The sequence below is a fragment of the Leptonychotes weddellii genome, chromosome 10 (assembly GCF_054177405.1).
Source record: "Leptonychotes weddellii isolate Sample4059 chromosome 10, ASM5417740v2, whole genome shotgun sequence".
Classification (NCBI taxonomy): Eukaryota; Metazoa; Chordata; class Mammalia; order Carnivora; family Phocidae; genus Leptonychotes; species Leptonychotes weddellii.
In genome coordinates this window covers 18,485,197-18,497,604 of record NC_138378.1, presented here as the reverse complement: position 1 = coordinate 18,497,604, position 12,408 = coordinate 18,485,197, and the positions used below count along the sequence as shown (strand labels likewise).

At 38.8% G+C, this 12,408-nt stretch overlaps 1 protein-coding gene across 3 annotated transcripts in view; it reads left to right on the top strand.

The window, feature by feature from the left end:
* The window catches only part of RALGAPB (Ral GTPase activating protein non-catalytic subunit beta), an 84,918-nt gene that overhangs the window by 61,296 nt on the left and 11,214 nt on the right, over window positions 1–12,408 (top strand). For all 3 annotated transcript variants that reach the window (XM_081832790.1, XM_081832789.1, XM_081832791.1), the window contains 5 exons: window positions 100–309; window positions 2,109–2,267; window positions 5,743–5,908; window positions 8,516–8,638; window positions 10,250–10,386. In XM_081832790.1, the coding sequence (XP_081688916.1) occupies window positions 100–309; window positions 2,109–2,267; window positions 5,743–5,908; window positions 8,516–8,638; window positions 10,250–10,386 (795 nt within the window). The remainder of the gene's footprint in view (window positions 1–99; window positions 310–2,108; window positions 2,268–5,742; window positions 5,909–8,515; window positions 8,639–10,249; window positions 10,387–12,408) is intronic.

Here is a 12,408-nt window from a genome sequence, read left to right as displayed (position 1 = left end):
TCCTTTGTTGCTTAAAGCTTTATTTTTATTCTTAAATTAAGATTAATCCTATTACTTTTATGATAATTCCAAAATAATAAAATATTTGGTTTATTTCAGTTAGAAGAGAGACATGAAAAATTAAGGAATGGCATGACCCAGCAGATTGCTTATGAAGTACACCTTGAACATCAAAGTGAGGAAGAACTGCAAAAGAGAAGTTTTCCTGATCCAGTTACGGATTGTAAGCCTCCACCACCTGCCCAGGAATTCCAAACAGCACGCCTTTTCCTTTCCCACTTTGGATTTTTGTCCTTAGAAGCATTGAAGGTAATTTTCCTAAACCTCTATGAGTAAATATATTCATAAATTAACATGGAGTTGATAATAGCTAAAACATTTTTATGAGGACAGAAGGAATTAAATAAATAAATCTTACCCTGCATTGCAAGTAGATGAAATTCTGTGGTGCTATAGTTTTTACTCTACAAGTCCAAAATCGTTTGTCCCATGAATCCTTCCGGATTGAGGGGACGATCCCCCTGTCTGAGGGGGCTGCTTTGGTAATACACATAGCTCTGAAATTCCCTGAGTACTGTAGGGCCCATATCACATGTGCAAATGAAATCTACAGATACTTAGAACAAGAGTGTTAAAAATCTTCTCCTATCAGCATTTATGACTGGAGGTACAAGCTACAATGGGCTCTGCTCTTTAATGCCACTTTTAAAAAGTAACAAGTATTTGTGAGCGGAGAACTTCTTATGTTGTGCAGGTTTTAAGATCAGACTGGCTGGGTTTATGTCCTGGCACCAGTGCTTGCCAGCTGTGTGATCTTGGGCAGTTGCCCAATGTCTCCAAGTCTTAGCTCCTCATCTGAAATGGAGACGATAAAAGTACCCACCTCACTGTGGCTGTGTGAGACTGTGTGAGACGCTTCATGCAGTACTTAGTGCACAGCCAGCCAACCTGGAAGGTAAATATTGCCATTCTTTTTTTTTTTTTTTTTTTTTTTTAAGTAGGCTCCTCACCCAGGATGGGGCTTGAACTCACAACCCTGAGATCAAGTGTCGCACACTCTACTGACTGAACCAGCCAGGGCCCAGATATTGCCATTATTCTTTTTTTTTTAAATATTTTATTTATTTGAAAAAGCACAAAAAAAGTTTAAAATGTGGGGAGGTACAGAGGGAGAGGAAGAAGCAGACTCCTCACTGAGCAGGGAGCCCGATATGGGGCTCGATCCCAGGACCCTGAGATTATGACCTGAGCTGAAGGCAGATGCTTAACCGACTGAGCCACCCAGGCACCCCTATTGCCATTATTCTTAATTCCATTATCCTTAAAACAGTTTTACAAAGAAAATGATACTATCCCTATTTTACAGATGTGGAAACAGGCTCAGAAATGTGAAATAGCTTGCCCGAGGCGGATTTGGGGTTTGTACTAAGGCCTCTTTGTTTTGAAAAGCACAACTGACATGTGCTAGGCAAGAAGTTGCTCATTGCACAAGTTGTCCCCTGCCCTCACTCCCTAGTAGCTACTTGGTTAAAGGCCAAAGGTTAACTTTTTAGGAAAGCAGGGGCAACATTGCTGGTTTTGGGTTTCAGCACATCAATGGAAAATGTTCTGTGTTATAGAAAAGTGAGTTGGTGATGGAGAGTATGAACATTACTCTGAGCTCTCACAAGTGGGTGGAGGGGCATAGGGAGAGGGAGAGAAAGAATCTCAAGCAGGCTCCAGCATTGAGCCCAATGTGGGGCTCAATCTCACAATCCTGAGATCATGACCAGAGCCAAAATCGAGTCGGCTACTTAACCCACTGAGTCACCCAGGCTCCCCCCATGAATTTTTTTATTTTTTTCTAGAAAGCGTGATATATTACAGAGAAAATAGGATCCAAAATTATATATATAGTATGATCTCCATTGTCTTTGACAAAAAAAGCAATTGAAAGGAAGTATACAAGAATGTTAAATAGCTTTTCTAGTTCAGGATAATGGTTGTGCTTATTCCTGCCACTTTATAATTTTTTTACTTAATATTTATTAAACCATGAGCAAGTATTGCTTTTATAATTAGAATAGTGAAAAGAGATGATAATTTCTCCTTTCTTCCTTTGGTGGTAGGAGCCTGCAAATAGTCGCCTACCTCCTCACCTTATTGCACTTGACTCCACGATACCTGGATTTTTTGATGACATTGGGTATCTGGATCTCTTGCCATGTCGTCCCTTTGACACAGTTTTTATTTTCTATATGAAACCAGGTCAGAAAACAAACCAGGAGGTAAGATTTCTGAATTTTGGGGATAATTTTTTATGCTATAAGTGTTAAAAAGTTTTACTTGGCTTGTGTTTATCCGTAATAGGAGGGAGGTTATACTTGATGCTTAAAGAATTGTGAACCAGTTCAGAATGAAATTAATGAAAATTGTGATGCCCAGAGTCCTAAGTCTTTCGACGCTCGAATGTGATTTAGAGAGGAGCCATAGTGTGTCTTTCTTCCCCTTGAAGAATTCAGGTTGATAGGACAAAAGAAACTGAAATACGGAAGGTTAACCACAAAAAGCTAAAGCTAGGCTCAGTTGCTTAAGAAGATGAAAAACAGCAACAGATGTTTACTGAACATTTTCTGTGTGGCTCACCGTGCCTGGGTATAGAAGTGAGTAACAGTCTTTCCCCTCGAGGAGCTCACCTTCCAGGTAATTTCACAAGCAAGTAATTTCAGTTGAGGCATGCAATAGCGTACGGCGGGGAAAAGAACACCCTGAAATAATGTAAAAGACAGAAGTGGAAGGCTTAAGTAAAACTTAGGTTAAAGAAGACTTAAGTTGGTGCATGTATCAAAGAGAGTAGAAGGATGAAGAAAGATATAAGATGAGGGATAATGGGAAAACTGAGAGTAAATGACAAGAGATTTGAAGTGTCTATTGGAAATGAATAGTTGAAACATGGAATAGGCAGGCAGTTACCAACTTTTGACTAGGAAAGGACCAAAGGAAGATTTATCAAATACGGTATTAGATGTGTAGGGCACTATGACTACATGATATTGGAATTTTACTGTAACCCTTATAACACTGTTAGCTAATCAAACTGATCATACCTTAAAAAATTTACCAAAGTCACAAAATATTTCTATTAGAAGCACTATTTCAAATAATTGGTGAACTGCTAGAAAATGAGATTGCTTTATGAGAAAGTTCTTCTCATCTCATGCTATTGATTCAATAAATATTTATTAAGTGTCCACTATCAGGTGCCAGGGTTACAGTGGTGAACTACAAGGTATCTGAGATCAGATCAGATCTACAAGGTATCTGAGTCCCAGAACTACTGTCTAAAGGGGAAGACAGATGACTAAATAAGCAACCATAATAAAATGTGCTAATTAGAAGCATGTTATAGTAGCCATCAACAGGAAAACCTAATCTCGTTTTGAGAAGGTTAGTAGAAAAAGACATTTTAGCTGATAATCTGTGGTTACATTGAGAGTAGGTAAAAAGGTAGAAGCAGGTTGTTACTAACAAAGTCGTAGCATGTGTAATGGCCCTGAAGGTAAGAGAGAATTCCATCTTCACAAAATTCACTGGAGTCCAGTATACTTTGGAGCTTGGGAGAATGTGGGCTTATGATAGCTGGAGGTGAGACTAGTGGAGTCCAGGTTTTTGAAAGAACCCCAGAGTGGGGTTGATTGCAGGGGTTGAGGATTTGTTTGGAAGAATTCTCATGCATGGTTCATTCGTATAACAATAATAGGGCCATTTTTCTCCTTCCTGTGAAAGAAGACACAAACTGTTGAGGTAGCTCTTAAACTAATTCAGTTTCCTTAGCTTTCTAGGAACTGAGAGTGATTAGAGCATTGCAGTCTTTGCAGCCTCCTATAGAATGTCTGAGCCCTACCTTCCCTAGCTGCAGGGTAGCTTTAGATTAATTTCTAGCTGCCAGCCAGTGGCCAGCAGGTTGAATTTGACTCATCTATTGTGTCTTGACTGACTTTTCAGAAATTGTTTATTTAAAACTTCCACTTCTGAATAAAAATTTTAATTGAAAGAAAACTGGAAGTGGCTGTCAATCAGGTTCCTGACACTTATAGGACTGTGAAGGGCTGTGGGTGAACTACATAGGTGTACTTTTAACGAGAAGTATTTAAGACATGATGGACTGGCAATTTTCGCCCAGTGGATTAACAGGTAATAGAGGGAACATCCCATATTTTGATTTGATCAGGCCTCTGTATGGTCTTGACATAGATTAGTATTGATGAACCACATCTGTGACTTGTGGACCAACTCTGTCACTGTCAGTTGGAGAGTTTTAAAAATAGTGATTCTAGGATCCTTCTTCTGCTGATGCTGTGTAGAAGGTCTGCAGTGGTCTAAGAGAATCTCATGTTTAAGAAATTGCCCAGGTGGCAGATTTATGTTTCCCTGGTCCTATAGAATCAGTGTCAGCTCACCCCTCTCTGAATTCAAGAATGCCTCAAATCTCTGTATGCTGATTTTGAGTGCTATCAACAGTGATATCTATTGCTGTGTTCAGTGTCAGGTGCTGTGTTCAGTGTCAGGTGATCCTTATACTCTTTGCTTTCGTGTTGTATGATTATGTGTTTTATAGATGTCGTACATACTACATACTTTTAATATTCTACTGCAGATATTAAATTATAAGTTGAATGATCTTAGATTAAGAACTATAGATCAGGTAAATCACTTAATATTTTAGTCATTTATTCTCACAACGGAAATAACAATGCAAAATTAAATAAAAGTTAAATAAATGTTTTATAATTATTACTGAATAAAAAGTTTAATGAAATGTTCAAGAAAAAATATTCCCTTGGTGATTTTGATATATTCCCCCCTTTTCATTCATAATTTGTAGAGGATTTCTCATTTTCCTTCCCTTGGCATAGGGTTTTCAACAGCAGTGCTATTGCTGTTTTAGCCTAGATAATTCTTTGTTATGGGAGCTGTCCTATAAATAGGACATTTAGCAGCATCTTTGGCCTCTACTCACTAGACACCAGTAGTACCCCACAAATTGTGATGACAAAATGTCTTCAGACATTCCAGTTGCCCCCTAGAGGGGAAATCACCCCCATGAGAACCATGGTTTTAGGGACTTTTCGAGGCCAGTGAAAAGCCCAGGTATTAAATCTGGTATTTAGTTAAGAGGGGAGAACCTTCTGGTCGCTTTATTTTTTTCTGGAATGGCTGCATTCTCTTCTTTGGACTAAGAGGAGGATGTTTTCTCGCTTATTATACCTAATCTTTATTGAATTTTTAATAGATTTGTACTTTTTATATCCTTTGCCATGATGTGTAATAAAATAATCACATACCTGTGTAATGTGTCTCACTAACCAGACAGTAAAGTCTGTGAAGACGGGGACATAGCAGTTTTAATTTGCTTTTAGTAAACACGTCTAGTTTAGTAATTGTTTTTGCTAGAGAGGAAGCTAAAGGCTTTACTTGCATTATCTCACTTAATCTTCACAAACATCATTATTATCCCTACTTTAGAGTTGAAGACACTGAAACAGTGAGGTTCAGAAACTTTCCCAAGGCCCAGCCAGGATTTGAACCCAAATCTGTCTAACTAGAAGCATCATTTTTAACTATAGGGATGTATTCCCAAGTTTATTCTGAGCTTAGACTTAATTTGTCAGATACTTCAAAGCTAACTAATTTTTATGGAGATTTATTTTGATATGCTCTTTTGTTTCCTCCATTATAGCTGATGATTGGTATGTATTTCAGATTTTAAAGAATGTGGAATCTTCCAGAAATGTTCAGCCACATTTCCTAGAATTTTTGCTTTCCCTTGGCTGGTCAGTAGATGTGGGCAGACACCCTGGTTGGACTGGGCATGTTTCCACCAGTTGGTCTATTAACAGTTGCGACGATGGTGAAGGACCTGAACAAGGTAAAACTCATAATGGTCATTGTTTTTTCTTGTTTTGTTGTTCTTGATATCTCCCTCTTTACTATAAGTTTGTAGTCTTATTTTACAAAGAAACAAACAAACCATTAAGTATATTAAAGAAAAGTTTTCTTCCCCTAATTCGAGTCCTTAGAAGAGGCCACTTAACACTAGTTTGTATATTCTTTCAGATGTCTTCTGTATATATGGGGGAAAAAAATTATAGACAGATAGATAAAGTTAGTTAATATAAAATTCATGGCTTAAATAACATAAGGCTAATAAGTTCCCTTTTATATTGTGAGTGAACAAATTCTGTTTTCTGTAAGAGTATTATAATAAATTGAGATTTATCTTTGCTAACATATATTTTGTCCAATACAGTTTTCTATTAACAGGTGTGTTTTATAGACTTTGTGGCTATAATTAAAGGTTACATTCTTGGGATTTTTTTTTTTTAAGATTTTATTTATTTATTTGATAGAGAGAGACACAGCGAGAGAGGGAACACAAGCAGGGGAAGTGGGAAAGGGAGAAGCAGGCCTCCCGCTGAGCAGGGAGCCCAATGCGGAGCTCGGTCTCGGGACCCTGGGATCATGACCTGAGCCAAAGGCAGAGGCTTAACATCTGAGCCACGCAGGTGCCCCACATTCTTGGGATATTATATAGAAACCTTTGTAGTAAACAGCTATCTTGGAGAGATTCATGCCCGTATCTACAAATCTTCTTGAGGAACTATAATCATGATAGTAAGTACCAGAGCAAGTATAAATTTAAGTTTAAGACCTTTGCACTACCTGGCTAATGCTCTTTGTTCTGAGGGCTCCTGAAGTCACTGAAGAGTTAATATTATCTCTGAAGTGGGTGATACCTGTATCCAGTGCTTTGAATTATCAGAGTTGCTCTGTCAGCAAGATTGTACTCTCTCGGGGTTTCTCACTGAATACCATGGTGACTTGTGACCTGTCATTTTTTCTAATTTCAGTCAAGTTTGAATCGAAGTATTTGGGGATATACTCTAATTTTAATTTCCACATATCCTTTAATATATGCTTGAGTATATTTAATTCCTATAAGTGAATTGATAAAGGATATGCACATTTTTCAATTAGATAAAAATATCATTGGTTGCTTATGGTTGCAGTAACAGAAAACTTGACCCAAACTGGCTTATATTTTAAGGGTCATTTATTGTCTGATGTAAATGAAAATTCCAGAGGTTAGTATACATTTTTGTTGTCATTTGATCAGCACCCCATTCTCTTGCTCAGCAATTTTCCTTTAGCTCTGCTGTTCGTATATTGACTTTGTTCCTAGCCTGGCTTCTCTCATAGTACAAAAAGGCCGTACCAGGCTTTACATTCACATACCAACCCTAGCCTGAAGAGAAGAGATTAGCTGGGTCTCAGAACCTCCCTACATCCAGGTCCTGAGATACACAGTGGTTTGGCCACTCCAAACCTGTTGCCATGGCGAGAGAGATGGAATGACCCTGGTAGAGAGCTAAAGACAAGGTACAGCTGGTATGAAGGGTCAATTCCACACGGGTCACACCTGCTACAGAGTGGGGGAAGACAGAGTGGGTGTTGGGGCAGTAAGCAAAGTGTCTACTACAGTAGACGCAATGTGCCTTCCCACTGTCTAAACCAGGAGTTGGCAAACTACAGCGCTCCCTGTTTTTGCAAATAAAGTTTTATTGGAACTCAGCCACACCTGTTTATGTATTGTTTATGACGGCTTTCATGCTACAGTGCTTTCATATTTGAGTCGTTGTGGCAGAGACCATTTGGCCTACAAAGCCTTATTTACTATCTGATCCTTTACAGAGAAAGTTTGTTAACCTCTGGTCTAAACTTCTGTTTGCCACATCCTCACCCACATTAGGTATCTTCCAATCTGTTAGCTGAGAAATGATTGAGTTTCAGCATTTTTTCATATTTTTATTTCTCTCCTGAGTCAGGACTACTTGTTCATTTCCTCTTCCCAGTTTTTTGTCAGGTTGTTGGTCTTTTATGTATTATTGGTAAGGCATTATGTTCGTTTTAATTGAGAACTATACTAGCTGTCAGGAATGTTACTTTTGTTAATTCATTCTTGCTGGCTCAGAGCAGATACTATTACTCAAAATGCCTGTACATTTTATGTTCTGTCACTGACCATTGAGGAAAGTAGAGCAGAAGCAGAGCTGAGGAGAAGTAGAGAGACACCAGGGACAGAAATGCCTTGAAAGCAAGAGTATAAAACACACAGACACCTGCCCTAACTCCTTTCAGAGGTCTGTGGTGGTCATCTTCCTTTGGATTATTACCTCTTCCCAAAAAACTGTTTTCATAATCTGCCTCATACAGATGAGTTCAAGTCTCTGCTAATCAGAAGTGGCCTAATTTAGAGTAGTTTCAGAAACTGAAATTAAGATTTTATTATTTAAAGTTAGTGTAAAGACATTTGATGAACATTTATGGTTTATTCTTCTTATACACTCATTGGTTCTTGCTGGAAACGTGCCTTCTGTTGAATACCATTTTATTAACAGTTAAAATTTCATGAAGCAGGATGAAACTGATTTTTCCCACTTTTTTGGAGCAGTAATGGAGTGTTTCTCATTCCTAGATGAAGTGATTACCTCTGAAGATGTTGGGGCTAGCATTTTCAATGGACAGAAGAAGGTGCTGTATTATGCCGATGCCCTTACTGAAATAGCTTTTGTAGTTCCTTCTCCTGTGGAGTCCTTAAGTAAGAGCATTTTTTGTATGGTGCTGTTTTAAAATCTATTTTTTGTATTCACTGGTTTGTGCAGTATTTTTGCATTGGGAAAGATTCTGAAGTCATCTGAGTCATTGTTTAACTTCTAAGGCATGATAGCATTTAGATTATGCAGAGGTATAGGATGTTAGCTCTTCTTAACTTTCTTAAGGACACTAGTTAAAGACAGGTAGACTGAACCTCTCTTAATAATCTTTAAGTAGAGAAAGGGACCCACTTCAACCTGTTTTTTGTCTTTCTTTAATTAATCAATACATAGAAGTCTTGTTTTCCAGTTTATTCATTTTTTCTCTATTTATGAATGAGCCCCCACCTACTTGCCTGTTTCCACGTGAGAGCCTTATGTCAAACCCCAGAGAATCCTACAATTGGGAGACTCTCTACAATTGGAAGATAGCATCTGGCTGATCTTCTGACACCAAGTAGGAGAAACTTCACAGCCTAGAAAAGGTGGCGAATTAAGCCTGTTCTTCCAAAGAATCAGGGGTGATTATTACTTCTCAGTCTGAACCCATAGTCTTATCTGGCCTAGAACCTTTGCTTCTTGCAAATTAAGTCCATTTCTTTGTGCCTGACCAGGCAGTAGGTGGAAAATTTCACCTTCTTCATTGAGACCATCTGTAGGATGGGCTGCTATACATCACACTGTCATGGTCTCATCTCTAGGCTAATGACTTTTCTCGTGCCCTTGCTTTGGCAGCCTCCTGACCTTTGTACTGGGACCCTTGATTTCCCACACTAGGCCCCCTACCCCGTTTTATATTCTCAGGCCAGTTGTTTCCCTGGCAGGAGCGGCCTTCCATGGTCTAGGTCAGTATCCCTAGCAGCTATTTGCCTTCATGTCAAGGCTGTGATCTACTACCCTAATTCCAGAAGCCAGGCCCCATTTGTCCTCTGTGAGTTGAGTCCCTGCTTCGTCTGTAGCCCAGCCTGTTTGCACCAACAGAGCTAGAGCCTTGTCCTTATACTTTAGTTGCCACAGTTGGGTCTTCACCTCTTGTCATGAAACGTTCTGAGTTCCGACTGTGCTCCTGCTCTGACTCAGCCTCCTCCCGTGTCTTGAGATTTGTCTTTGTGTTTGTTTTTTCTGACTCTCTGTGTGCTTGTCTCCAACCAAATCACTTCTTAGTCACAGAGACTAGGTCCTCTGTAGCTTTGGAATGCCCCAGTGCCACTTGGTACCATGCTACATGATTGAATATGTAATCAAAATAATTCAGAGAATAACAGATGTCTTATATTCTGCATCTGAAAAGTCAAAATATTTTCTCGTCTTACCTCAGTTATCCTGTAGCACAGGAGCTGGCATGCTGTGGTGCACAGGCCAAAATCAGACCACCAAGTACACTTTCTACATTTTTAGGGTTGTAAATAAAGTACAAAAAAGAATATGCAGTAGAGACCTACAAAGCCAGCAAAGCCTAAAATATTTACTGACCCTTTACAGAAAAAGTTTACCAACCTTTTGTCTAGAGGCAGTGCTTCTCTTAAGTGACTTAGGTTAGACTATTAGCATAATTAGTTTAAACACTTCTCTTAAAGAAGTAGTAAATATAATTGATTTTTTTCTTTACCCTGTAGCCGATTCATTGGAAAGTAACATATCAGACCAAGATAGTGATTCAAATATGGATCTTATGCCTGGAATTCTGAAACAGCCATCCCTGACACTTGAGCTTTTCCCTAATCACACAGACAATCTTAATTCCTCACAGCGGGTAAGTAACTTCGTTGATACAGCTCTGAAAATTTGTCATGCAGTAGGGGTAATTATAGAATCATGCCTTTAATCAACCTTTTAACTGTAACCTAGAGAGCAGTGAGAGCAGTACTGATTCATTAGTATCTTAATTTTTTAAAGTCAAATTCTCACAATTTTCTTTTTTTCAGTTTGCAACAAGTAGATCATTCTAGGACAGCCTCTGTTGTTTTCCTTGATTTGGTCATTCTGGTACCATGCTTGGGTCTCTCACCCGTTCCTTCTCAGGCCTAGGTTTTTATTTGGTCCCCGTAATATCCACTAAAGGTATAACAGTAGTGGGGCGCCTGGGTGGCTCAGTCGGTTAAATGTCTGCCTTTCAGCTCAGGTCATGATCTTGGGGTCCTGGGATCGAGCCCCAAGTTGGGCTCCATGCTCAGCAGGGAGTCTGCTTCTCCCTCACCCTCTGCCCCTCCCTTCCGCTCATGCACACACTCGCTCACTCTCAAAACCTTAAAAAAAAGAAGGGTACAACAGCAGCTGTACGTTCCACATCTTTACTCATGCACCATTTGACTTTACAAGTCTTCTCTATACAAATGGCAGCACTTTGGACACTAGCCCAGTGTGTGACTAGACACGATGAGTGAGGCACACAGCGGCCACAAGAGGGGAGCATTTTACTTTTACACCATTTTTCTTGCCGTATAAGTAGATGTTATGTCTTTATTTTTGTTTTCTCCTCATGTTACTTCTTTATCCTTACTGGAAAGTGGCAAGTGAGTGGTAGGAGGGTATAGAACAATTTCATAAATGTGGGAAGATTGATTTATAACAAATAATAAGACAGACAAAAGAAGTGTAAACTTGATTGAACCATTCTTTGATTTTACAGGATTTTAATTTGGCTCCTTCCCCATGAAAGTAGTTTTTAACATAAATAAAGTTGACTCTTGAACAACAGGGGTTTAAACTACGTGGGTCGACTTATATGTGGATTTTTTTTTTTTTAACAAATGCAGTACAGTATTGTAAATGTATTTTCTCTACCTTATGATTTTCTTAATAACATTTTCTCTAGCTTTACAATACATAATATATCTAATATACAAAATATGTGTTAATCGACTATATTATTGGTAAGACTTCTCTTCAACAATAGGCTATTAGTAGTTAAATTTTTGGAGAATCAAAAGTTACACTTGGATTTTTAACTGCATGGAGAGGAATCAGCACCCCAACCCCTGCATTGTTCAAGGGTTAACATATATATGCCTGAGAGAGGATGCAGGAGAAGTATTGACCTTTAAAATTAATTTAGGAAGGAGTGCCTGGGTGGCTCAGTTGTTAAGCATCTGCCTTCAGCTCAGGTCATGATCCCAGGGTCCTGGGATCAAGCCCTGCGTCGGGCTCCCTGCTCAGTGGGAAGCCTGCTTCTCCCTCTCCCTCTGCCTGCTCCCCCTACTTGTGCTCTTTGTGTGTCAAATAAATAAATAAAATCTTTAAAAAAATTAATTCAGGAAAAACAGTTAAGTTGTTTAAGACTTTCTGAAGTAGACTGATTTTGAAAATCAGGAGTTGCATATTTAAAAGGTTTCATAGAATACAGTTTGGAGATGAACATGTCTTTGTAGGGTGGTAATGTAGGATTTCAGCCAGATCTAATATTCAGTGATTGGTGGTCCTTGTACTCCTTTTCTGAATGTCAGTATAGTTATCCCTTAAAATCCAAAATCTTTAAGGCACCACATTTTTATTACTTACACTTTGCAGACTACTACTAACCTTAAAAATAAAACTTATTTTATCAGCAAAAATGGGTTTACTCAAAAATAGCAAAGAATTCCAATTGGGGACATGCAAGCTATGGCAAAACTATTGGCAAATCCAGCAAACGAAGGAGAGGAACATCATTTTATGGAGAATGAGGAGGAAGTTGGGAGGGGTCGTTCTGAGCGGAAATCCATTGGAGAAAAGCAAGAGTTCAGGATGAGAATGACTGACCAAGGTTTCTCATTGGCTGAGTTGCAGTGGATTTCTT